We start from the raw sequence: 24,438 nt of genomic DNA on the forward strand, positions 1-24,438 counted from the left end.
ATGAGTAGCTCCCACTCCCGGTCAGGCCAGAGCGCGGCGGGTGCGGCTCCGGGTGGCGTTGCCGACACGCGGGACGCCGAGATGCCGGCCACCGAGAAGGACCTGGCCGAGGATGCGCCGTGGAAGAAGATCCAGCAGAACACGTTCACGCGCTGGTGCAACGAGCACCTCAAGTGCGTAAGTAAGCGCATCGCCAACCTGCAAACGGACCTGAGCGACGGGCTTCGGCTCATCGCACTGCTCGAAGTACTCAGCCAGAAGAAGATGCACCGCAAGCACAACCAGCGGCCCACATTCCGCCAAATGCAGCTCGAAAATGTGTCAGTGGCGCTTGAGTTCCTGGACCGTGAGAGCATCAAGCTCGTGTCTATCGGTGAGGAGGGCGCAGGCCGTCTTAGGGCAATGCGCGGGCAAGGGCGGGGCGGGGGACTCCATGCATACCCCCTCAGCGAACCCCTCCCAGTCTTCTGGTCCCGGCAGCCACGGCTCAGCCCCCGGGGCCCCTGAGCCGGCTGGCTCGGCGAGGGCCTCAAGAACAAAGGCGCGCGGGCTGGCCGGCTGAGCGTGCGATCCGCTACGCGCCCCCGCTGGCCGGCGCCTAGGTTTAGCTCACATCCTCCACAGGCCGCGCCCCCGCCGCTGCACCCGCGGTGGTACCGGGCCTGGCAGAGCGGGCACTGACCAGGCCCCTGGCCCAAAGTTCCGTGCCCCATTTGCGAGAATTGGGAGGCCCAGGCTCTCCCCCTACAACAGTTTACATAGGGTTCTCTGGCCTTCAGGTGCCCCTGTGGTTCTGAAGTAGAGGTTGGAGCTTGTGAGTCTCATTGTCTAGGTCTCTGTAGGCGTCTGTTCCTGAAAGACGGGCCCCTCTCCATTGGAGATAGTTACAATCCCCAATTGAAATCTCTCGCGGGGAACTTAAAGGCCAGATAGAAGCATAGCTAGCTACAAAAGTATACTCAAGGTGTGTTGGATGTGGTTGAGCCTCTGAACCTGGCTTGTAGTCCACTTAGACACCAACTTTGCTGTTCATTATAGGCCAGCCTTGGTTCCACGTTGGCCTGGGTTTTCACCATCTAGAATGCGGGAGTTGGTTGAAAGGTGCTCCAGTGTGCGCTGGGATCACTGCCAGCCCAGTGGCCATGTCACTGGACTGGAGAGGCTGGCATTGGCTAAACCTACTGCATCATCCCAGGCCTTTCTCAAAATAGGGGCTGCTCATGGATAGGCACTAGAACTTTTGGCTTGGGGGAAATGTAGACGGAAAAATAGAAGGGGGATGAACATACTTTTCTTCATAATTGAAAGGGGCCTTCCAGTTATCCTTGGGGCTCTGGAACGGTACATGCTGAGGCCAAGAAAGTGAGGGACCCCTGGCAGGTCCCAAGAGCCTGAAGTTCTTCAGAATGCCATTCAAGTTGCAGAGGCCCACCCCCCAGTCCCAGCCTTAGTGTAGCCAAGCTGAGTCATTTCTGAGTCCTGGGTGGGGGGGCAACCGGATGTGGGGAGGCAGGCCACACCCCAGCTCTTTGGGGGGGTCTCCTCCCTCCTCCCTTATCCCCTCCTTCTTGTGAGCTGGCTGGAGCAGGCCTAGTTCCCAGAGCTTTGCCATATAAGGCAAAAAAATGTTGGAAAGCAGCAGTGATTAGGGAAGGGAGGGGGCTGGCTGGCCCCAGGGCTGGGGAAAGGGGGTGGGATGGGGCGGGGCCATCTAGGCAGGCAGTCTCCCAGCCCTGGGCCCTGGTCCTTCCCACCCTCTTGGGAGGAGGACAGTCCTGGCATAAGCCCACATGATATGGACCATGGGAGGGCCTGGCCCTGCCCACCAGGGCTAGTGGGCCTTGTCTTGCTCTTCCCCTTCGAGGTCACTGAAGGCCTTGGGCCTCCTGAGGCTCTTGTGCTGGACTCTGGACTCTGGGATGGGAGCCTTGTGGGAAGCCCCAGTGGCCCTTTCACTCTTTGTCTTTTCTAAGTCCCCTCCATCTGGGGACAGCCATGAAAGACCAGGACCAACCTATCTGACAATGGGGGAAGCCACTCTGCTTTGAGTGGCTCAGCTGGTGCTTCTGGTGCTGCCCACTGGATTGGGAGGCCACCTGCCATTGGTGGCCTTTCTGATGGTGTCCATCCTCTTCTCACCCTCCCCCCCAGTTGACTCACTAGACAAGTATTCTCTGATTACAGGGGAGGCCAGAAGGGTTTCCAAAGATGAGCTCTCAGAAAGCCTGCCCCACCCTGAGCCACCCACTCTTGAAGAGGCTGAGGCCCAGAGGTGGCCCTGGGGTGGGGCCCAAAGGGGTTGCCATGGTGATGGGGTGGTAGAGTGCCTGCCCTAACCACTTCCCCTGTGGTGAGCATGGTTAGCTGCCTGAGGCCCAGGGGCCCGTTAGGTGGCATGTACAGTGAGTGATGGGTGTCAGCTGAGTGGATTCTGCTGAGGCAGCAGGACACAGTGACCCCACCCAAGGCCTCTGCCTCCCAAACTCCCAAGCAAGGCCCTAGGCACCAGACCCATTCTCCTCTTCCAGCTGGGTAAGGCCCCCCCAACAATGTTCCCTGCTCTGTCACTCCATCAGATCCCTAAGGGCTGCAGTGAGTCAGGACCATGCAGCCCAACCATTGGTTCCTTTAGGCTTTGGGTCCTCCCCCAGCCAGCCTTGGAGCCTCCTCCTGCTACCTCACGGAAGTGGGGAGGGGTGGGGCTCACACCCCTTCACCAGGGATCTTTGCCCAACCCCTCTACTTCCCCTGCTGCATACCCCCACCCATCCACCCTGGAGAAGCAGTTGTGTTTCTCAACTACCCGTTGCCAACCCAGCCTTCCTCTTCCCCAGCCCAAGCCCAGCTTGAGGTCAGGGACCTTGGTTTCTAGACCAGCTGGGACTGGGCTACTTCTGGTTCTCAGAGATCCCTGGGTATAGAGGTGGACCACCACCTGGGCAGTCACAAAACATTCATTCCCACCATTCTTCAGGTCTGCCTTGAGGCCTTTCCCTGGCCCCTTTCTGTAGGCTGGGTCAGTCTTCTGCCCTTCCCCTGAGCTCTCAGGTTTCTGGAAGCATCCCCCCTTTTTTGTGATACTGGGGATGGAACCCCCAGCCCTATTTTTTATTCTTTATTTTGAAATAGGTTCTCACTAAGTTGCAAAGGGCCTCACTAAGTAGCTGAGGCTGTCCAAAAACTGCAATCCTCCTGTCCGAGCCTCCCGAATGCTGGGATTACAAGCGTGTGCCACCACGCTGGCTGGAAGTATCCCTTTTAGTGTACTGTATTATCATTGTGTGTCTATGGGTGTCTCTCCTCCCCCCAGAAGTCTCTTTAACCTCCCCAAATTCCATGTTCCCAAAGAGGCCCTTGGCTAGGAGGAGACTTCTCCCTCCCTGGAGCTCTCTGTACTGCCAGACCCTGACCTCACCACCTCAGAGTGACCTGTCTATTGGCCCTTTTTACCCCACGACCACGGGGAAGCAGGAGGCTGGAGCCACACCCTGCCTGCCCAGTACTGCCACTCCTCTACCCCCTAGACAGCAAGGCTATCGTGGATGGAAACCTGAAGCTGATCTTGGGCCTCATCTGGACCCTGATCCTGCACTACTCCATCTCCATGCCCATGTGGGATGAGGAAGAAGATGAGGAGGCCAAAAAGCAGACACCCAAGCAGAGGCTCCTCGGCTGGATCCAGAACAAGCTGCCACAGTTACCTATCACCAACTTCAGTCGGGACTGGCAGAGTGGCCGGGCCCTGGGGGCCCTTGTTGATAGCTGTGCTCCAGGTAAGGGGCATCAGTGTGGGGGACACTGGGATGAGGCTGTCTGTGGGAAGCCTGGAAGGTGGCTCTGTAGTCCCCAGGCTCACCATGTAGCCTTCTTTGTCTTGCAGGCCTGTGTCCTGACTGGGACTCTTGGGATGCCAGCAAGCCTGTGAACAATGCTCGAGAAGCCATGCAGCAGGCTGACGACTGGCTAGGCATCCCTCAGGTATGTCTCCTGCCTGGCCCTGCTGGAGGCTGGAGTGGGACATGTCTGTAGTGAGTAGAGGCCTAATGGCTCCTGTCTTCTGCCCGTCACAGGTGATCACACCCGAGGAGATTGTGGACCCCAATGTGGATGAGCACTCTGTCATGACCTATCTGTCTCAGTTCCCCAAGGCCAAGCTGAAGCCAGGGGCTCCCCTGCGGCCCAAACTGAACCCGAAGAAAGCCCGAGCCTATGGGCCAGGTGAGGGAGCCTGGTCAGGGGTGCTCCTGGGGGGATCCAGTGTGCTGACATTCACCCTGTGAGGTAGTGTCCTGTTTGAAGTTGAATGTTTCAAGGATTCTTGGGTCAGGTGGCAGCTAGGTGAAAAAATGCCACTTAAGAGTCAGACAGGAATGGATCAGTGTTGGTCAGAATTGGTCACATAAGAGTGCTGTGCCAAGCCGGGCGTGGTGGCGCACGCTTGTAATCCCCACACTTGGGAGGCTGAGACAGGAGGATCGCACAGGTTCGAAGCCAGCCTCAGCTACTTAGTGAGGCTCTCAACAACTTAGTGAGACCCTGTTTCCAAATAAAGTAGAAAATAGGTCTAGGAGTATAGTTTGGAGGTAGAAAGCCTCTGGGTTCCACCCCCAGTACCACAAAAAAAAAGTGCTGTGCCAGCCAGGCGTGGTGGCTCACACTTGTAATCCCAGCATTTGGGAGGCTGAGACAGGAGGATTGTGGTTTGTGGACAGCCTCAGCTACTTAGTGAGGCCTTCTACAACTCAGTGAGACCCTGTTTCAAAATAAAGAATAAAAAATAGGGCTGGGGGTGTAGCTTGGAGGTAGAATGCCCCTGGGTTCCATCTCCAGTACCTCAGAAAAGAAAAAGAAAAGAGTACTATGCTAGGAAATTCTCCAAGTCATATATGCTCATGGAGAAGCCTCAGGGAAGGAGGACCCAGTGAGCTCCTTTAGTATAAGTGGAGATGAACCAGGGCCTGGAAGGGGGCCCTGAAACCAGAAAGGGGATCACACAGGAGCAAAGGGTTGAGCCACCCACACCAGTGTGGTAAACTTGAGCGTTTCAGAAAACAGGCATGGGCTTGTCCCAGCAGCAAAAACACAGCTGGGTCCTGAGGCCAGGCTCAATGTACTTGGGTTTGTGCTAAACAAACTTGCCTAGTTGAGAATGTGCCTGACTTGGGGCTGGCAGGGAGGGGCCCTGAGCCTGCAGACTGCGGTTTATCCAGTACTCTTGAAGGGCTAGGGGATCTTCCTTAGCATCAGGGGACCAGGGGATAGAGGGGTGACATTGTGGCCACCAACAGCTTGCTCATGGCTTGCTCTCCCTTCTCTAACAGGCATTGAGCCCACGGGCAATATGGTGAAGAAGCGGGCAGAGTTCACTGTGGAGACCCGAAGTGCTGGCCAGGGAGAGGTGCTGGTGTACGTGGAAGACCCAGCTGGACACCAGGAAGAGGTAGGATCATGTGCTAGCCCCTTCTGTGGGCCCCTTCTGTGGGTTGGGGGTTGCTCTTAACAAAGGCTCATGGGTTCCTTCCTATCACAGGCAAAGGTGACTGCCAATAACGACAAGAACCGTACCTTCTCTGTCTGGTATGTCCCCAAAGTGACGGGGACTCATAAGGTGAGCCCTCAGCTGGCAGGGAGGCTGGTGGCCCTGGGCAGTAGCTGGAGGGTGTCAACTCTGCCCTCACGCTCCTCTCCTCTTGGGAACAGGTGACTGTGCTCTTTGCTGGCCAGCATATTGCCAAGAGCCCCTTTGAGGTGTATGTGGACAAGTCACAAGGTGATGCCAGCAAAGTGACTGCCCAGGGCCCTGGCCTGGAGCCCAGTGGTAACATTGCTAACAAGACCACCTACTTTGAGATCTTCACGGCAGGTGAGGAGAAGCTGCCAAGGGCCCAGCCGGTCTGGAGGTAGAGCCATACTAGAGCCTGGGAGCTGAACCTGTGTTTTGTGGCAGGAGCTGGCACAGGTGAGGTGGAGGTCGTGATCCAGGACCCTGTAGGACAGAAAGGCACAGTGGAACCTCAGCTGGAGGCCCGAGGTGACAGCACGTATCGCTGCAGCTATCAGCCCACCATGGAGGGCGTCCACACAGTGCACGTCACCTTTGCCGGTGTGCCTATCCCTCGAAGCCCCTACACTGTCACTGTTGGCCAAGGTAGGCCCTGCCCTGCCCACCCCTCCCTACATTGGGGCTGCTACCTGGGCCTCCTCGGGGAGGGGGAGCTCAGTGGGGCTGTCTGGCTCCAGCACCTGCCTGGGCACCCTGGTCTCTGAGCTTCCACTGTCTGGCCATGTGCTGTCTTTCCTCCCTGTTGGGGCCCTCCTTCCTCTTCTCGCCCCTCTCCATTTCTCCTCTCCATGCTTTACCTTCGGAAGAGCTCGCTCCAGCTGTCTAGAAACCTGCTGCTCTCTACTCTGCCCACAGGGTCAACGGTACTTGGCTCCATCTTCATCTTGGCGGGGAGGGTCTGGTGGGAGGTCTGTGGGCTGGGATGGAGCAGGTGGGAGGTCTGTCATGTCTTGGGACACAGGTCCTGGGGTTATGGCCCATTCCAGTTTTTTTCTTGCATGCACCTTATCAGTCTGTTGAGCCAGGCTCTAAGGGATCCTCCAATCCCAATAGCCTGGTCCCATGGGAGGCAAGGGAGGAGGGCATCCAGCTCTAGTTCCCAGCGCCTAAGTCACCCCCTCTTCCCACAGCCTGTAACCCAGCTGCCTGCCGGGCTGTTGGCCGGGGCCTCCAACCTAAGGGTGTTCGGGTGAAGGAGACTGCTGACTTCAAGGTGTACACGAAGGGTGCTGGCAGTGGGGAGCTGAAGGTCACTGTTAAGGGCCCCAGTAAGTTGGTTTGGGGCTGGGGTGGGTGCCAGCAGCAGCCATCAGGGTCACTTGGGGCAGGCCTGATGCCTTCATTGTCTCAGCAGAGGGTGAGGAGCGTGTGAAGCAGAAGGACTTGGGGGATGGCGTATATGGCTTCGAATATTACCCCACAGTTCCTGGCACTTACATTGTCACCATCACATGGGGTGGCCAGAACATTGGCCGCAGGTGAGGCTCCCTGGCCTTTCCCCCACTTTGCTTGGCATTTTCTGAGCCCTCCCATTTCCCTGGCTGATAAAGAGCCAGCAACTCTTCCTGCCTGTCCTGCAGTGCTGGGCACAGGGAAGCTTCTCTGCAGGGAAGTGCCTCTCAGTGCTTCCCTATGTGGCTCTCCCATTTACAGTCCCTTTGAGGTGAAGGTGGGCACTGAATGTGGCAATCAGAAGGTGCGGGCCTGGGGCCCTGGACTGGAGGGTGGTGTCGTTGGCAAGTCGGCGGACTTTGTGGTAGAGGCCATTGGGGACGATGTAGGCACCCTGGGTAAGTTGGACACCTAGGGGCTTCATTGTGGGCACCTAGGGGCAGAGGGTGGCAAAGGCAGCCCACCTTGAAACTTAAGAGCAATCACGGGACTGGTGGTTGTGTCAGGTTTCTCCGTGGAAGGTCCATCACAGGCCAAGATTGAATGTGATGACAAAGGCGACGGGTCCTGTGACGTGCGCTACTGGCCCCAGGAGGCGGGCGAGTATGCTGTTCACGTGCTCTGCAACAGCGAAGACATCCGCCTCAGCCCCTTCATGGCCGACATCCGTGATGCGCCCCAGGACTTTCATCCAGACAGGGTAAAGGGCAGGTGACACTAGCCTGCATCTCAGTTTGGGACACCAACTGGGGGTGGTATATATACCCCTGTCTTTTTGCCCAGCATTGTGCTCCTGGCACTCTGTATCTCTGGATCCCCTGCCTGCTCTATGGTTTTGGTGGACTTAACTTTGTGCCCTGATATCTAGGTCATCTCTTGACAGGTGAAGGCCCGTGGGCCTGGATTGGAGAAAACTGGTGTCGCTGTCAACAAACCAGCAGAGTTCACAGTAGATGCCAAGCATGGCGGGAAGGCCCCTCTCCGGGTTCAAGTCCAGGTGGGACACAAACCAATGTTGGGGACAGGGCAGGTGGGCCCCAGTACTGGGGGCACTGATCAGCAGGTTGCCTGTTTTTGCCTACCTTGCAGGACAATGAGGGTTGCCCTGTGGAGGCGACAGTCAAGGACAATGGCAATGGCACTTACAGCTGCTCCTATGTGCCCAGGAAGCCAGTGAAGCACACAGCCATGGTGTCCTGGGGAGGTGTTAACATTCCTAACAGCCCCTTTCGGGTGAGTGAGCCCATTTAATAGACACAGCTTAGTGATTTTAGCACATTCACAGAATTGTGCGACCCATCACCACAAACTATGTTAAGGATATTTTCATTCCTCATCATTCCTAAAGAAACTCTCACCCTGCTGATCCCCCAGCCCCCGGCCACCAGATTTGCCTCTTTTCTATACATGGAATCTTCTATAATGTGACCTTTGTCTCTGGCTTTCAAGGAGAATCAAGTTAAGATTCAGCCATATTGTAGCATGTGTTAGTGCTTCATCCCTGATTTTTTTTCTTCTGGCACTGGGGATTGAACTCAAGAGCTTTCTCCTGCCAAGCTACACCTCCAGCCCTTTTTAATTTCCAAGCAAGGTCTCATTAAGTAAACAAGGTCTCACTGAGTTGCTGAAGCTGCCTCAAATGTGCGATCTTCCTGTTTCGGCATCCCAAATACTGAGCTTACAGGCAAGCACCATCCCTGGCATGACATTTGGTTATAAAAAGGAATGAAGAGCCAGACAGTGGCACACACCTGTAATCCTAGCACTTGGGAGGCTTGAGACAGCATGATTGGAGGTTTGAGGCCAGCTTCATCAACTTAATGAGACCCTGTTTCAAAATAAAAAGGATTGAGAGTGTAGCTCAGATGTACAATGCCAAAAATCCATATCTCATCATATGGATGGACCACTTTCATGGTGTTTATCCATTCATTTACCCGGCCTGTAGAATGTTTTAATTTTGAGCTGATTGTGAATAGTGCTGCTAGGATCATTTGGGTACAAGTATTTGTGTGAACCTAGGATTTGTTTCTCTTGGGTAGAATTGCAACATCATAGTTACTGTTTGAGGAACCACCCCATTTTGCCTACCACCAGTAGTTGAGGGAGCTTTTGCCTCCCCAGGCTGGTCATGCCCTTGCATTTGCTCCAATGCCCAACAGGTGAATGTGGGAGCTGGTAGCCACCCAAATAAGGTCAAGGTGTATGGCCCAGGAGTGGCCAAAACAGGGCTCAAGGCTCATGAGCCCACCTACTTCACTGTGGACTGCACGGAGGCCGGCCAGGGTAAGGTTACCTCTGGCCCTTGCTCAGGGGTTGGGTGGGCGGGGCATCCCCACAAAGTCCCAGCCTCTGTCACTCCCCACTCCCCAACAGGTGATGTCAGCATTGGCATTAAGTGTGCCCCTGGAGTGGTGGGCCCTGCCGAGGCTGACATTGACTTTGACATCATCCGGAATGACAACGATACTTTCACAGTCAAGTATACGCCTCGTGGAGCTGGCAGTTACACCATTATGGTCCTTTTTGCTGACCAGGTGGGTGCTACTGCTACTGGCCCCTAGACTGCTGGATGTTGGGGTGCTGCTTTTCTCAGTCCTTCTTCTACCTCTTCTAGGCCACACCCACCAGTCCCATCCGGGTCAAGGTGGAGCCCTCCCATGATGCCAGCAAGGTGAAGGCTGAGGGCCCTGGTCTTAGTCGCACAGGTAAAGAGTATTCTGTGGGAAATGGGGAGGCATCGAGGATCGGGGACTCAGGGTGAGGTTCCCCTATGTGATTGCTGTGTCTCCTTAGGTGTTGAGCTTGGCAAACCCACCCATTTCACCGTTAATGCTAAAGCTGCTGGCAAAGGCAAGCTGGATGTCCAGTTCTCAGGACTGGCTAAGGGGGATGTAGCACGAGATGTGGACATAATCGATCACCATGATAACACCTACACAGTCAAGTACACTCCTGTGCAGCAGGTAGCCATCTTGACCCCCCCCCCATGGCTGCACTCCTACACCACAGTCAACTCGTGTGGGACGGGCTAGGTGGGCTGCTCCAGGGGCCGTCCTCCTGGGTCTCATTTCTGACGTGGGAGAGGGGTTGGGAAACAAAGCTATTGTTTCTGAACACCCCTTGCCCTTCTGCACCCCTCAGGGCCCAGTGGGCGTCAATGTCACTTATGGAGGGGATCCCATCCCCAAGAGCCCCTTCTCAGTGGGAGTATCCCCAAGTCTGGACCTCAGCAAGATCAAGGTGTCTGGCCTGGGAGAGAGTAAGTAGTTGGACACTTATGGTCTCTAAGAATACTCCAACCCTGCCCAGCCTGACTCTTGTCCCAGGGGTGGCCTAAGCTGAGTGTCATGGCTTTTTTTCTCCTTTCCTCCTCTCAACAGAAGTGGATGTTGGCAAAGACCAGGAGTTCACAGTCAAGTCAAAGGGAGCAGGTGGCCAAGGCAAAGTGGCATCCAAGATTGTAGGCCCCTCGGGAGCAGTGGTGCCCTGCAAGGTGGAGCCAGGCCTGGGGGCCGACAATAGTGTTGTGCGCTTTGTGCCCCGTGAGGAGGGACCCTATGAGGTGGAGGTGACCTACGATGGTGTGCCTGTCCCCGGCAGCCCCTTTCCTCTGGAAGCCACGGCCCCCACCAAGCCTAGCAAGGTAATTGGTTTGGGGAGGTCCTAAGGGTGGAGCCCACTGTACTTTCTGAAGGCCCAGAGGGTACCTCATCTTCTCCAGATTTGCCTTCATTCTTGTCCTTATGACTTATAGATGACAGCCCAGCTGGAGGCAGCTATGCCTACTCATGTTGCCGTTTGGTGGGGGAGGAAGGCCAGGGCAAATGGAGATGGAGGGCTGGGCTGGAGGCAGCGTAGCCTCAGCTTCTCATGTCCCCTTCTCTCAGGTGAAGGCTTTTGGGCCAGGGCTGCAGGGGGGCAGTGCAGGCTCCCCTGCCCGCTTCACCATCGACACCAAGGGTGCTGGCACAGGTGGCCTGGGCCTGACAGTGGAAGGCCCCTGCGAGGCACAGCTCGAGTGCCTGGACAACGGGGATGGCACGTGCTCTGTGTCCTATGTGCCCACCGAGCCTGGGGACTACAACATCAACATCCTCTTTGCTGACACCCACATTCCTGGCTCTCCGTTCAAGGCCCACGTGGTTCCCTGCTTTGATGCATCCAAGGTCAAGTGCTCAGGACCTGGGCTGGAGCGGGCCACCGCTGGTGAGGTAGGCCAGTTCCAAGTGGACTGCTCAAGTGCCGGCAGTGCGGAGCTGACCATTGAGATCTGCTCTGAGGCGGGGCTACCAGCTGAAGTATATATCCAGGACCACGGTGATGGCACACATACCATCACCTACATTCCTCTCTGCCCTGGGGCCTACACTGTCACCATCAAGTATGGTGGCCAGCCTGTGCCCAACTTCCCCAGCAAGCTTCAGGTGGAGCCTGCCGTGGACACCTCAGGTGTCCAATGCTATGGACCTGGGATTGAGGGCAAAGGTGAGGAGGCCTCCTGTGTGGTACATGATGCAGGGGTGAGGAGCCAGGATCCCTAGAACCCCAGCTTCATTGTGTCCCTTTCCAGGTGTCTTCCGAGAGGCTACCACAGAGTTTAGCGTGGATGCTCGGGCTCTGACACAAACCGGTGGGCCACATGTCAAGGCTCGTGTGGCCAACCCCTCAGGCAACCTGACCGAGACCTATGTGCAAGACTGTGGCGACGGCACGTACAAAGTGGAATATACACCATATGAGGAGGGTATGTGCTAGGACTCCCATGGGCAGGTGGGGCCACCTGGGCTCCTCCTGACCTGGACTGTCCTCCAGGACTCCACTCTGTTGATGTGACGTATGATGGCAGCCCTGTGCCCAGCAGCCCCTTCCAGGTACCCGTGACTGAGGGCTGTGACCCTTCCCGGGTGCGTGTACATGGGCCAGGAATCCAAAGCGGTACCACCAACAAACCCAACAAGTTCACTGTGGAGACCAGGTGAATGAGCCACCAGGGAGGCAGGGGGAGTCGATGGGCCTGGGGACCCCAGGGAATGACAAGCTGTCCATTTGGACCAGGGGAGCTGGCACAGGTGGCCTGGGCCTGGCTGTGGAAGGCCCCTCAGAGGCCAAGATGTCCTGCATGGATAACAAGGATGGCAGCTGCTCAGTAGAGTACATCCCCTATGAGGCCGGCACCTACAGCCTTAATGTCACCTATGGTGGCCACCAAGTGCCAGGTGAGGAGGGGACAGCCAGGGCAAGGCTAGGAATCCCTGCTCATCCCCCCTCTGTCTTACTCATTTGCTATCCCTCTGCTCTGACCCCAGGCAGTCCTTTTAAGGTTCCTGTGCATGACGTGACAGATGCATCCAAGGTCAAGTGCTCTGGGCCTGGCCTGAGCCCAGGCATGGTCCGTGCCAACCTCCCTCAGTCCTTCCAGGTGGATACAAGCAAGGCTGGTGTGGCCCCGCTGCAGGTTAAAGTGCAGGGGCCCAAAGGTAAGCAAGTGTTCACACTCCTGGAAGCAAGGGGTCAGGGAGGCGGCATCTTCTTTGAAGAGTAGGGCCAGCATGTAGAGGCTGGGGCAGATGTGCTGTGCAGAACACGGTGAGGCAGTTGGTGGAAAAGCCTCGGGTGATGGCAGAGCTGGGAAGAAACCTGGAGAAGTTAGAACAGATAGGACTTGGCCACTTAACAGATGTGGCGAGGAGGAGGGCAGGCTTGAGACTATTCCCGGGGATGGACAAGTGAGGACATGGCAAAGTCTAGGCCTGGGGCTGAGTCCTGGTTGTCCAGTGGGGTGGGGAGGGTGGCCCAGGGAGCCAGATGAAGCTCTTTCCCTGGGCAGGCCTGGTGGAGCCAGTGGATGTGGTCGACAATGCTGATGGCACCCAGACCGTCAATTATGTGCCCAGCCGAGAGGGGCCCTACAGTATCTCGGTGATGTATGGGGAAGAAGAGGTTCCCCGGAGGTAAGAACAGGGCCTACTGTCTATGGGGGGCAGTCTGGGTGCTGAGAGCTATCTGACCATTCATAACACCATGGTCCCACAGCCCCTTCAAGGTCAAGGTGCTGCCTACGCATGATGCCAGCAAGGTGAAGGCCAGTGGCCCTGGTCTCAATACCACTGGCGTGCCTGCAAGCCTGCCTGTCGAGTTCACCATTGATGCAAAGGATGCTGGGGAGGGTCTGCTGGCTGTCCAGATCACGGTGAGCTCACCAGCTTCCTAAGATGCGCTGCAGTTCCAGCCCTGGGGAGGAGCAAAGGGGTCAGGCCTGTGGGGCTGCTGATGGGACAGGCAGAGTGGTGAAGGTCTCCAGACTTGGAGGACAGGGAAGGGCAGGCCACCTCCTTTGGCTTGCTAAGGTTGTGACTACCTTGGGATGGTGGTGTCAGGTATAGGCTTACCTGAGCACAATCACTTACTGTTGACTTTGTGTGTGTGGTACTGGGGATTGCACCCAGGGGATGCTCTATCACTGAGTTATATCCTCAGCCCTATTATTTTATTTTGAAAGCAGCCTCTCACTAAGTTGTCGAGGCTGGCCTCAAACTTGGCTATCTCCTTCCAAGTACTGGGATTAATGGCATGCACAGCTGTACCCACTTCACTGTTGACTTTGAGCACACCCCCAAAGCCTTTAGTGCTTCAGTTTCTAAGCCTGTAATGTTCTCCTCCCGCAGGTATAAGGATGATGCCCATAGTGCATGTGTGCCCTTCCTAGTACTGGAGCAGGCTCTGGGGCCAAGGGTGGGCACCAAGTTCCCTGGCCCTGCCTATTGTCACATCAGGAAACACCAAATGTTGGGGGCGTCCATTCTGGACTCTGCCTATGGAAAAGTAAAGAACAATGTCAGTTGCAGGCAGACATTTGAGGCCATGGTAGTCAAGGGGCCCCGAGGCTATATTCATAACAGCAGTGCTTGGTTCTCTTTTCAGAGGGCATGAGGCAGGGCTGGGTCTAGCTGGGCTTCGCCCTAACTCCTCCCCTGTTCCCTGCCACACAGGACCCTGAAGGCAAGCCCAAGAAGACACACATCCAAGACAACCATGACGGCACGTACACAGTGGCCTATGTGCCTGATGTGACAGGTCGCTACACCATCCTCATCAAGTATGGTGGTGACGAGATCCCCTTCTCCCCATACCGCGTCCGTGCCGTGCCCACTGGGGATGCCAGCAAGTGCACAGTCACAGGTGAGCCAGCCTGCCAGTGGCCACGGCGGCTCGGCACGGGGCTTGGGTGTGCCTGTGTGCAAGGGCTCGCTGCTTGGGGCGGCGTGTGGGAGTGGGGGCCGCCCCCTTGAGTGACTCACCTGACCTTTCTCCTTGCTCTCTGCCCTCTCACCTCAGTGTCAATCGGAGGTCACGGGCTAGGTAAGCTGCTTGCTGGGGCCACTCCCAATGCCCCTCCTGCCCAGAGTGGCAGCTTCCTTTCCTCTTCATTGCTAATTCCCAGGACAGTTCCAGCTGCAGCTCTAGGCAGGGACAGAATGGGGGAGGCTGTACAAGACAAGGCTGTGGGCTGGAGGGTTAGGGCCCAGGGAGGTTTCTGGAGCTGAGCATGACCACTCCAGCCCTTCCCCTCTCTGGGCCTCCATTTCCCCATCTAAGAACTCGGGTTGCAGCTGAGAGCTTTGGGGTGAGGTATATCCTGAGAGGCACCCCACTGGGGACTTTGGAGTCTGGGGATCTTGGCATACCAGGGAAGCACCTGGAGATAGGCAGCAGGCACTTTCTTCTCATAGGTGCTCCTGCCTGGGCTGAGGGGACAAGGGATCTCCCCTATTCAGAGGGAGTCTCTAGCCCCAGTCAGATCCACAGACCTCCATCCCCACCTCCCAGGGGCCTCTGCGTCCCAGGCCGGGGGAGGTGCATGAGAGGGCGGGGCTGGCTGGTAGTGCAGTAGCGCCAGTGTCAACTGCTTGGGCGGCCAGCATGGCGGGGCCCGGCCTGGCCCGGCCCGGCCTCAGAGCCCCAAAGTGCACTCTGGTCCATCTTTCTCCTTCCCTCCCTCTCCCTCTCCTCCCAGCAGTGACGTTATTCAGACAATCCCCAAGTAGGCATAGAAGTTTGCCTGCCCCAGCCAGGGCCATGCCAGAGAGGCTGATAATGAGGCTACAGCTACTCAGAAGCCTCTGACAGGGACAGTGTTAGCGAGTGGAGAGAGTTCTGTGACATGGGATCTGAGATGAAGGTGTATATGTGTGCAGGACAAGTGAGACTGAGGATTGGGAGGAGCCTGATCCCAAGGGCCCCAGGGGAAAAGGGCAAGATTCAGAGTAGCCTCAGATCCCCTGACTGTTACATGTGGAATAGAGATAGGGAGCCCGGCTGGGGGTTTAAGTTGCTTTCAGGTAAGCCAGAAGGTTGGCTTGGGCCAGGTCAGTGGTCATGGGGCTTCAGGTGGGAGCAGTTAGGGGGTGTACTTTGAAGATGATGTGGCCAAGACCTGCTGACTGACTGGAGACTGAGTGAGGAAATGGGAGAGTCACTGGTAGCTGTCAGGATGGGGCTCAAGCCATTAGCTAGATAGCATAGAGTGAGGCCTCACAAGGCAGCCAGCAGCCAGGTCTAGAGAGGAGAGCTGCGTGGCCTGTGGAAGGCCAGCGCAGAGCCTACCGTAGCAGGAGCCCTTGGCTGATGGGGGGCTTTGGTGGCAGGCTGGCCAGGGGACCCCTTGAACTTGGCCCTCAAGCAGGTTTGGTGCTCCCAGCTGCTTTCCTGGCGGGAGGCCGGGCTGCAGGGGTGCTCTTGCTGCCAGGCTTCACAGCCCACAGTCTCCCAAGCCTCCACGGCTGAGACCCAGATTATAACGTCACTGTCCCACCCTTTTCCTCGGGCACTATGGGGCCCTAGAGGCTGCTCAGCTGCTCTGCCCTTGCAACCCATCGGTGGTGGCTGTGGCTTGGACCTCCTGTCCCCCGGGTGCTGCCACTGCTCTGCTGTGTAAGCTGCTCCGGTGCTAACCCTGCTGCCTCCTTGCTCCCTGCTCCCGCCTGTGCCTGGCTGTGTCGGGCTGCCTCTTACCACGAGCCTCTGGTTAAGCGAGCGAGCGTTCTCAGTTGTCAGGAAACTCCGATTTCACCTTCAGGCCTGGGGGGGTAGACAGACAAGTGTCACATCCTCCCACGCTGCAGTAGGACTTTGCCTCACCGCATCCACACAGTGCACTGGGGCCCAGAGTCCACAGGGACATCAGCAGTTGTGGGCCCAGCCAGAGTGCTGGTGGTAGTCAGCATGGGCCACAGGGCTTGTTGAGGCTGAGTTGGCAGGGGAGGTGGCAATAAATGCTTGTGCCGGGATGGGCCCCTCCTTTTCCTCCCAGGCACCTGGGTGCCACTGGTCAGGCCTCTCCCATGTGGGGGTTTGAGCTTGAGGTGGTCAGGAGAATCCTTCCTGCCTTCTGAGAAACGACTCGCCATTCCAGCTTGGGGTACAGTGTGTGGGGGAGGCCTGGCTGTGCTTGGTGGTGGCAGTAAGAGGCCTGGATGGGCAGCAGGCTGATGGGAGCAGCCCAAGTGCCAGGCTCACCCGCCGGCCCCCCTCTGGGGACCCACCCTGCCCTACCAGGTGCTGGCATCGGCCCCACCATCCAGATTGGGGAAGAGACGGTGATCACTGTGGACACAAAAGCAGCAGGCAAAGGCAAGGTGACCTGCACCGTGTGCACCCCTGATGGCTCAGAGGTGGACGTGGATGTGGTGGAGAATGAAGATGGCACCTTCGACATCTTCTATACAGCCCCCCAGCCGGGCAAATACGTCATCTGTGTGCGCTTTGGCGGCGAGCACGTACCCAACAGCCCCTTCCAAGTGACAGTGAGGAGAGGCCAGGGATGGGTGGGCAGAGGAATTTGGGCAGGTCCTAGCCCAAAAGGGCTTTCTCTAGAATTCTTTGTGATGACAGAGTCTCCATTTCTCACTTTGCTCTGCAGGCTCTGGCTGGGGACCAGCCCACAGCACAGCCTCCATTACGACCACAGCAGCTGGCTCCGCAGTATACCTATGCCCAAGGTGGCCAGCAGACCTGGGTAAGGCCTAGGCCACCTTTTCTTGTCTTGCCTAGGAACACTTGGGGCTGGCTAGTCAGATGTTCCCATGAGGCTGTATTCTACCATATGTTCAAAGGGACCTCAGATCCTCCCATAGCTGCTTACCTAAGCCCTCTATCTCTTCTGCAGGCCCCAGAGAGGCCCCTGGTAGGAGTCAATGGGCTGGATGTGACCAGTCTGAGACCCTTTGACCTTGTCATTCCCTTCACCATCAAGAAGGGCGAGATCACTGGTGAGCAGGGGCTGGGAAGGAGCTTGAAGATTGAGGAGGCCAGGGCATGTCATAGGGCTGCCCTGACCTCAAACCCCACTGCTCTGCAGGGGAGGTTCGGATGCCCTCAGGCAAGGTGGCACAGCCCTCCATTACTGATAATAAGGATGGCACTGTGACGGTGCGCTATGCTCCCAGTGAGGCTGGCCTGCATGAGATGGACATCCGCTATGATAACATGCATATTCCAGGTGAGCTCACCTCACCCACCACTTGTGCTACCATCTCAGAGATGGGGGTATGGGCACGAAAGGCTGATATTTCATTGTGCCCCATATTCATCTTAGGAAGCCCCCTGCAGTTCTATGTGGACTATGTCAACTGTGGCCACGTTACTGCCTATGGGCCTGGCCTCACCCATGGAGTGGTCAACAAGCCTGCCACCTTCACCGTCAACACCAAGGATGCAGGAGAGGGTGAGCAACAGCTCTAAGCTTGACCTGCTCTGTGTCCATCTGGTTGAGGGCTGGCCATAGGAGATATTCCTGAGTGGGGCTCTCCACCCTGCCTCCCTGGCCTCTGCTTAACTGTCAGGGATCCAGGCCCAGCAGTGTATCCCTGGGCACAGTTCCCATACTCACCCATGATTATTTCCAGGGGGGTTGTCACTAGCCATCGAGGGTCCATCCAAAGCAGAAATCAGCTGCACTGACAACCAGGATGGGACATGTAGTGTTTCCTACCTACCTGTGCTGCCTGGTGACTATAGCATCCTAGTCAAGTACAATGAGCAGCATATCCCAGGAAGCCCCTTCACTGCCAGGGTCACAGGTGAGTGGTTTTGCCTCTGGCTTGTTAGAAAGAGAAAAGATGGGCCTGGTGTCCTGTGGCTGGATCACACAGTGATGGATGCCCTGCACCCCCTCCAGGTGACGACTCCATGCGTATGTCTCACCTAAAGGTGGGCTCTGCTGCTGACATCCCCATCAACATCTCAGAAACAGACCTCAGCCTTTTGACAGCCACTGTGGTGCCACCCTCAGGCCGAGAGGAGCCCTGTCTGCTGAAGCGACTGCGTAATGGCCACGTGGGTAAGAAGCTGAGAGATGACCAAGTGTTTCTAGAAAGAAGAGAGGCAGAAAGGCACAGTGGTGCACACCTGTAATCCCAGTACTTGGGAGACTGACACAGAAGGATCACAGGCTCAAGACCAGCCTGAGCAACTTAGTAGGAGACTCTTTCCAAATAAAAAGTACGGGGTGTAGCACATAGCCTGGAGGTAGTATGCCCCTGGGGATAGAATCCCCAAGACTCCCCCTATCCCCCCTACAGTGAGACTCAGCAACCTAGTGAGACCCTCTTTCAAAATAAAAAAGGGCTGGGGTTGTAACTCAGAGGTAGAATGTCCCTGAGTTCAATCCCTAGTACCACAAACACACAGAAAGGGATGGGAGTGTGCCTTAGAAGTAGGATAGTCCTGGTTCAAACCACAGTATGTTCCCCCCGCAAAAAAAAAAAAAAAAAAAAAAAAAAACGAAAGGAAACCAAAAGGAGGGGAGGCTGTGGGCTCACTCCTTCCCTGGTTGATGACCCTGCCTGTGCCTAGGGATTTCATTCGTGCCCAAGGAGACGGGGGAGCATATGGTACACGTGAAGAAGAACGGCCAGCATGTGGCGAGCAGCCCCATTCCAGTGGTGATTAGCCAGTCAGAGATTGGGGATGCCAGCCGTGTGCGGGTCTCAGGCCAGGGCCTCCATGAAGGCCACACTTTTGAGCCTGCAGAATTTATCATCGACACCAGAGATGCAGGTAGGCAGTGGCACCCTGCCAGGTGGGGCAGTACAGTTGTGCTTGGCTCCCTGGCTCAGGTTTGTCCATCCATCAGGCTATGGCGGGCTCAGCCTGTCCATTGAGGGCCCCAGCAAAGTGGACATCAACACAGAGGACCTGGAAGATGGTACATGCAGGGTCACCTACTGCCCCACAGAGCCTGGCAACTACATCATAAACATCAAATTTGCCGACCAGCATGTGCCTGGTGAGTACAGCAGCCACACAGCCCCCTGCCACTAGGCAGCCCTCCTTGTCACACTCCTGGGCCTGCACCTGAGCACGTGACCTGTGTGGGACAGGGGCTGTGTTTTCTTCCTGCAGGCAGCCCCTTCTCTGTAAAGGTGACAGGTGAAGGCCGGGTGAAAGAGAGCATCACGCGAAGGCGACGGGCCCCTTCAGTGGCCAACATTGGCAGCCATTGTGACCTCAGCCTCAAGATCCCTGGTAGGGGTTTTGGGGAGCCCAGGGAGGATCCTAGGGTAACCCTAAGCACAAGGATGAGACCTAGGGCTCCTACTCACCAGGTCATCCCCCACTTGTAGAAATTAGCATCCAGGATATGACAGCTCAGGTGACCAGCCCATCAGGCAAGACCCATGAAGCAGAGATCGTGGAAGGAGAGAACCATACCTACTGCATCCGATTTGTGCCTGCCGAGATGGGCATGCATACAGTTAGCGTCAAATACAAGGGCCAACATGTACCTGGGAGCCCCTTCCAGTTCACTGTGGGACCTCTGGGAGAAGGGGGTGCCCACAAGGTCCGTGCTGGGGGTCCTGGCCTGGAGAGGGCTGAAGCCGGAGTTCCAGGTAAGTATGCTTATGTGCCTAGCTCTTGCTTTTCTGGGTGGGCCTGGGGAAGGGAGGGTAGAGGAAGTAACTACCAGCCCTGTTGATCTTGGCCATGCTTGGAGGGGGCTGAGGCCAGGGGAATAGACCTCCATGAAGATATACTATTTTCCTACAGCTGAATTCAGCATTTGGACCAGGGAAGCTGGCGCTGGGGGCTTGGCCATTGCTGTTGAGGGCCCCAGCAAGGCTGAAATCTCTTTTGAGGACCGCAAGGATGGTTCCTGTGGCGTGGCTTACGTTGTACAGGAGCCAGGTACTGGGGACAGTACGGGCTGGGGTTGGAGGAGGTAGACCTGAGTGTAGATATTGGTCCTGATGGCTGTAGAGACAGCTTCACTTGGCTCCTACCCTTCACCTTGAGGTTCCAGTGCCAATTAAGTGGGAAGCAAATGGTCTAAATGCCGAGTTGGGACCTTCCAGTGTTCTTTCCATGGGTTGGGCCTTGGGGGTACATGGTCCACCCAGCAACTTATGCTCTGTCTCTGCACAGGTGACTATGAAGTCTCAGTCAAGTTCAATGAGGAGCACATCCCTGACAGCCCCTTCGTGGTGCCTGTGGCTTCTCCGTCTGGTGACGCCCGCCGCCTTACTGTTTCTAGTCTTCAGGTGAGGCACTGAGAGAAACTACCCACCTGGGGCTCCTGGGCCCGGCCAGACCAGAACAACTGCAGAGAACAGGCCTCGGCTCTGTCGGGTGACCTACCCAGAACAACTCTGGGCACCAAGCCTCTGCTCTGGCCGGGTGCAGCCCATCCTTGGGGCTGGCAGGAAGTGCCTTGCCCACTGCGTGGAGTTTTTCTCGTGTCTCAGGTCTAAAGGCTTTGAACAGAAGCCTGTGCCCCTTGAGCACCAGGGCTGAGGTTTAAAGAGGGACAGCCTGCTAGGGCTGGGTGTGCCCACAGGATGGAGGTGCCCTCCCTTCCTGCCACCTAGGTGTGTGTGATTGCAGAGCTAGGGCCTGGGGGTTAGGGAGCCAGTAGGTGTGCCTGTGGCTTGCTGATCTCAAAAATCAATGGCTCTCCCTCTTTAAACCAAGTTGGACGCCAGATGGGTAAGTGCAACCCTGTGGGCCTCCTGCTTCTGGGGCCCTGCCTTCCTCCCTTGCCCTAGCTACCCCATCTAACCACATTTGCTATGCTTCCAGGAGTCAGGGCTAAAGGTCAACCAGCCAGCCTCTTTTGCAGTCAGCTTGAATGGGGCCAAGGGGGCGATTGATGCCAAGGTACACAGCCCCTCAGGAGCCCTGGAAGAATGCTATGTCACAGAGATTGACCAAGGTGAGGCCCTGTCCTTTCCCAGCCATCTGCCCTGGCCCCACCTTCCCAGGGACTACCCAGCTGGCTGGAAACAGGCTGAGAATAAAAAAGGAAGGTACAGATTTTGAAGCAGCTCAGAATGGGCTTCAATGCCTGGGCACCCTCAGCCAGGAAACCCCTCCCTAACTGATAGCCTAAGCACCTGGCTCACCAGCAATGGACACTAGCAAGACCTTCTACAGGCATTACCATGCAGTTTCCAGAGGGAGAGATGTAAAGTCTATCCATAAATCTCCCTGGCCCTGTGGCCAGGGTTGTCACATTTGCAATAGTTTTAGATGTACTAGTTTCACAGCCTAGTTTTAGATGTACTAGTTTCATGACATGAAGCAATTTCCTGCTCATCTCTGAGCCCCCAATTAATGTGCAGGGTATATGGCAGTCACAGTAACCTTTCTAAGGTAGCAAGGCAGGTGTTTTGCTTATAAAGGAGCCTTAATGCCAGGCTGCTTGGGAGTCTAAAACAAGTGTCAGCCTTTAGGAGTTCTATGCTGCTGGGTGTGGGTGCCCATCACAGCCCTGGAAACAGCAGTATGGACCTCATAGAGCTGCTGGGCCCTCACTGGTGGGTAGAGAAAATGATCAGGGTCAGGGGAGAGGCTATTCCTTGCAGGTGCCATTTGCTGCTTATAGAAAGGAACCCCAGATCTGCAGCGTGTCCTTCTGCTCCTCAGATAAGTATGCTGTGCGCTTCATTCCACGGGAGAATGGCATCTACCTGATAGATGTCAAGTTCAATGGCACCCACATCCCTGGAAGCCCCTTCAAGATCCGAGTTGGGGAGCCTGGGCATGGAGGGGACCCAGGATTGGTGTCCGCCTATGGAGCAGGCTTAGAAGGTGGTGTCACAGGTAGGTCCATGGGTATAACTTACGCTTGGATGCAGCTGGTAGGCTCCTATCTCCAAGCTCTTGGTTTCAGCAGGTACAAGCCTGGAATTGGGTGGCTGAGGACAGGGAAGTGGGCTGGGTGGGTTTGGCCTGACCTCCCATGCTCCCAGGGAGCCCAGCTGAATTTATCGTGAACACGAGCAATGCTGGAGCTGGTGCCCTTTCGGTGACCATCGATGGCCCCTCCAAAGTGAAGATGGATTGCCAGGAGTGCCCTGAGGGCTACCGCGTCACCTATACCCCCATGGCACCCGGTAGCTACCTCATCTCCATCAAGTATGGTGGTCCCTACCACATTGCTGGCAGCCCCTTCAAGGCCAAGGTCACAGGTGAGCCCAGGGCCAGGTTTCTGGTGCCCACCCACTACCTGACATTCCAGCAACCTCTCACCTCCACCTGCTTTGCCCCTCAGGCCACCGTCTCGTCAGCAACCACAGCCTTCATGAGACATCATCAGTGTTTGTGGACTCTCTGACCAAGGCTGCTGGGGCCCCACAGCATGGAACCCCAGGCCCAGGTCTTGCTGCTGATGCCAGCAAGGTTGTGGCCAAGGGCCTGGGGCTGAGCAAGGCCTATGCAGGTCAGAAGAGCAGCTTCACAGTGGACTGCAGCAAAGCAGGTATGCAGCCCTGCCTTCCAGAAAGACAAGGCCAGAAAGAACAAGATGGCCAGCACCTGGAAGGACCAGGAGCCACATTTGGGGGTGTGGCTGTCATTTGTAAAGATATCTCCCATCTGGGCTTCCCTGGCTTTTCTTCTGTCCCTCGAGAAAATACCTTTGAAGAGCTGAAGTTGCCTCCGCTGGCCTGGGTAGGGGGGGGGTGCTGGCAGCGCTTTGGGGAGGACTATTGCTCCAAAAGAGGTGAGGGAAAAGAAACAGGGGTGGGGAGGAGAGCAGTGCAGTCACAACTGAAAGAAGGGAGCTAGGCCTGGCACTGAGACCCTTTCCTACCTCAGGGAACAACATGCTGCTGGTGGGGGTCCATGGCCCGAGGACACCCTGTGAAGAGATCCTAGTGAAGCATGTGGGAAGTCGGCTCTACAGCGTCTCGTACCTGCTCAAGGACAAAGGGGAGTACACCCTGGTGGTCAAGTGGGGTGATGAGCATATCCCGGGCAGCCCCTACCGTGTCATGGTGCCATGAGCCTGGCACCCGTGCCAGATAGCCGCTCCCATGACAAGACGTGTCCCCATGCCTGCCCCACTCTCCAAGCAGTCCCACCTTCCTCCCCTGAATCCTGGCCTACCCTGGCCACCCCATCACTGCAGCCACCCCTGCCCTGCGCTGTGCTCACCTGCCTCCCCTGGACAGCCTCTAGCCTCTTGGCTTCCACGTGGGCAGAGGAAGCCATTTGGTGGCGCTACCTGTCTTCTTTAGTTCTGGGAGAGGTGAGGAGTGGGGGTCGTGTGCACAACCACTTGTTAGTTCTTTCCCAGACTAGAGCAATAAAGTTTTGCTTCCATTCTCCTGTGAGTTGCTTGAGTTTTCATGGGGGTAGGAGTGTCAAAGAAGGAGGCTTCTTCTGCACTTGTCTCCTCTTCCTCGCTGAATTAGAACCAATGCAGGATGAGGGGTATGTGGTGCTCCCAGAAAGGAGTCTAGGAAAAGGCCGAGCAGGACAGACCATTCTTGGCAAGGGTAGGATTAGGAAGGCTCTCTGGTGATGACCAGATAAACAGTCCTTGAAATTTAAGGGGGTGCCATCCCTTTCCCAGGTACCTTGAACATACTACCAACCCTCTGAACAAGGGATTATCATATATATTATAATATCCCTGCTCCAGCAGGTCTCAGTGTCTCCTGGCAAACAGTAACAGCTAATGCATCTAAGGCTCAATCGGCAAAGTACAGTTCTCTTGATGGTCCTGCCCTTACCTTCCCTGGGTTGGCCTTCCCATGGCTCCCTCCTGCCACAGTGTAATAGAGCTGTCTTGCTCCCTTGTCCAATAAGCCTTCTGCATGGCATCCCTGCTAATCGATACCAATATAGGCTCAGTGTGTCCTACCCTGAAAATTAATACCAAACACATTTCAAGAACTGGCCCCCAGGAACACTTGCACATGATTGGGTTGTCCTCATAGCAACACATGTAGCTCAAGGCTAAGAACTGCAAATGGCCTGAAACCATCCTCCAAATCCCTGCCAGCACCACTCACCTGAAAGCAAGAGCCAGAAAGTAAGGATCTCTGGACTAAGAACCAGCCTGAAGGAAAGCTCTCAGCTCCCGCACTGGCTATGTCCTCTGCACAACATATTTTTAAGATAGGATCCCAAGAGCCCTTGACCCATGGACAGGCACTTAGGAAGAGTAAGAGCACCAAAAAGGGGCAAAAACTGCA

General features: G+C 56.2%; 1 protein-coding gene across 2 annotated transcripts; it reads left to right on the forward strand.

Moving 5' to 3' along the window:
- FLNA (filamin A) lies at positions 1-23,241 on the forward strand (the record flags this gene model as incomplete). Of its 2 annotated transcripts, XM_080719263.1 has the most annotated exons (47): positions 1-373; positions 3,525-3,773; positions 3,881-3,978; positions 4,071-4,218; positions 5,322-5,440; positions 5,531-5,608; positions 5,701-5,863; positions 5,948-6,148; positions 6,694-6,831; positions 6,918-7,041; positions 7,217-7,353; positions 7,462-7,655; positions 7,839-7,952; positions 8,045-8,188; positions 9,118-9,241; positions 9,332-9,492; positions 9,573-9,663; positions 9,752-9,921; positions 10,100-10,217; positions 10,339-10,601; positions 10,846-11,443; positions 11,529-11,702; positions 11,771-11,933; positions 12,014-12,174; positions 12,265-12,435; positions 12,786-12,909; positions 12,992-13,148; positions 13,948-14,137; positions 14,294-14,317; positions 16,514-16,761; positions 16,878-16,973; positions 17,124-17,226; positions 17,316-17,456; positions 17,553-17,681; positions 17,863-18,036; positions 18,135-18,296; positions 18,812-19,015; positions 19,092-19,248; positions 19,365-19,483; positions 19,582-19,848; positions 20,006-20,143; positions 20,381-20,496; positions 21,035-21,167; positions 21,881-22,057; positions 22,207-22,425; positions 22,509-22,715; positions 23,054-23,241. In XM_080719263.1, 47 exons carry the CDS (start codon positions 1-3, stop codon positions 23,239-23,241), a joined length of 7,947 nt encoding a protein of 2,648 aa, XP_080575389.1. The 2 variants fall into 2 exon arrangements, with proteins under 2 accessions (XP_080575389.1, XP_080575390.1); XM_080719264.1 differs by lacking the exon at positions 14,294-14,317.
- Between the last annotated feature and the right edge of the window lie 1,197 nt (positions 23,242-24,438).

The sequence above is a fragment of the Muscardinus avellanarius genome, assembly GCF_963383645.1.
Source record: "Muscardinus avellanarius genome assembly, chromosome: X".
In the NCBI taxonomy this organism is placed as follows: domain Eukaryota; kingdom Metazoa; phylum Chordata; class Mammalia; order Rodentia; family Gliridae; genus Muscardinus; species Muscardinus avellanarius.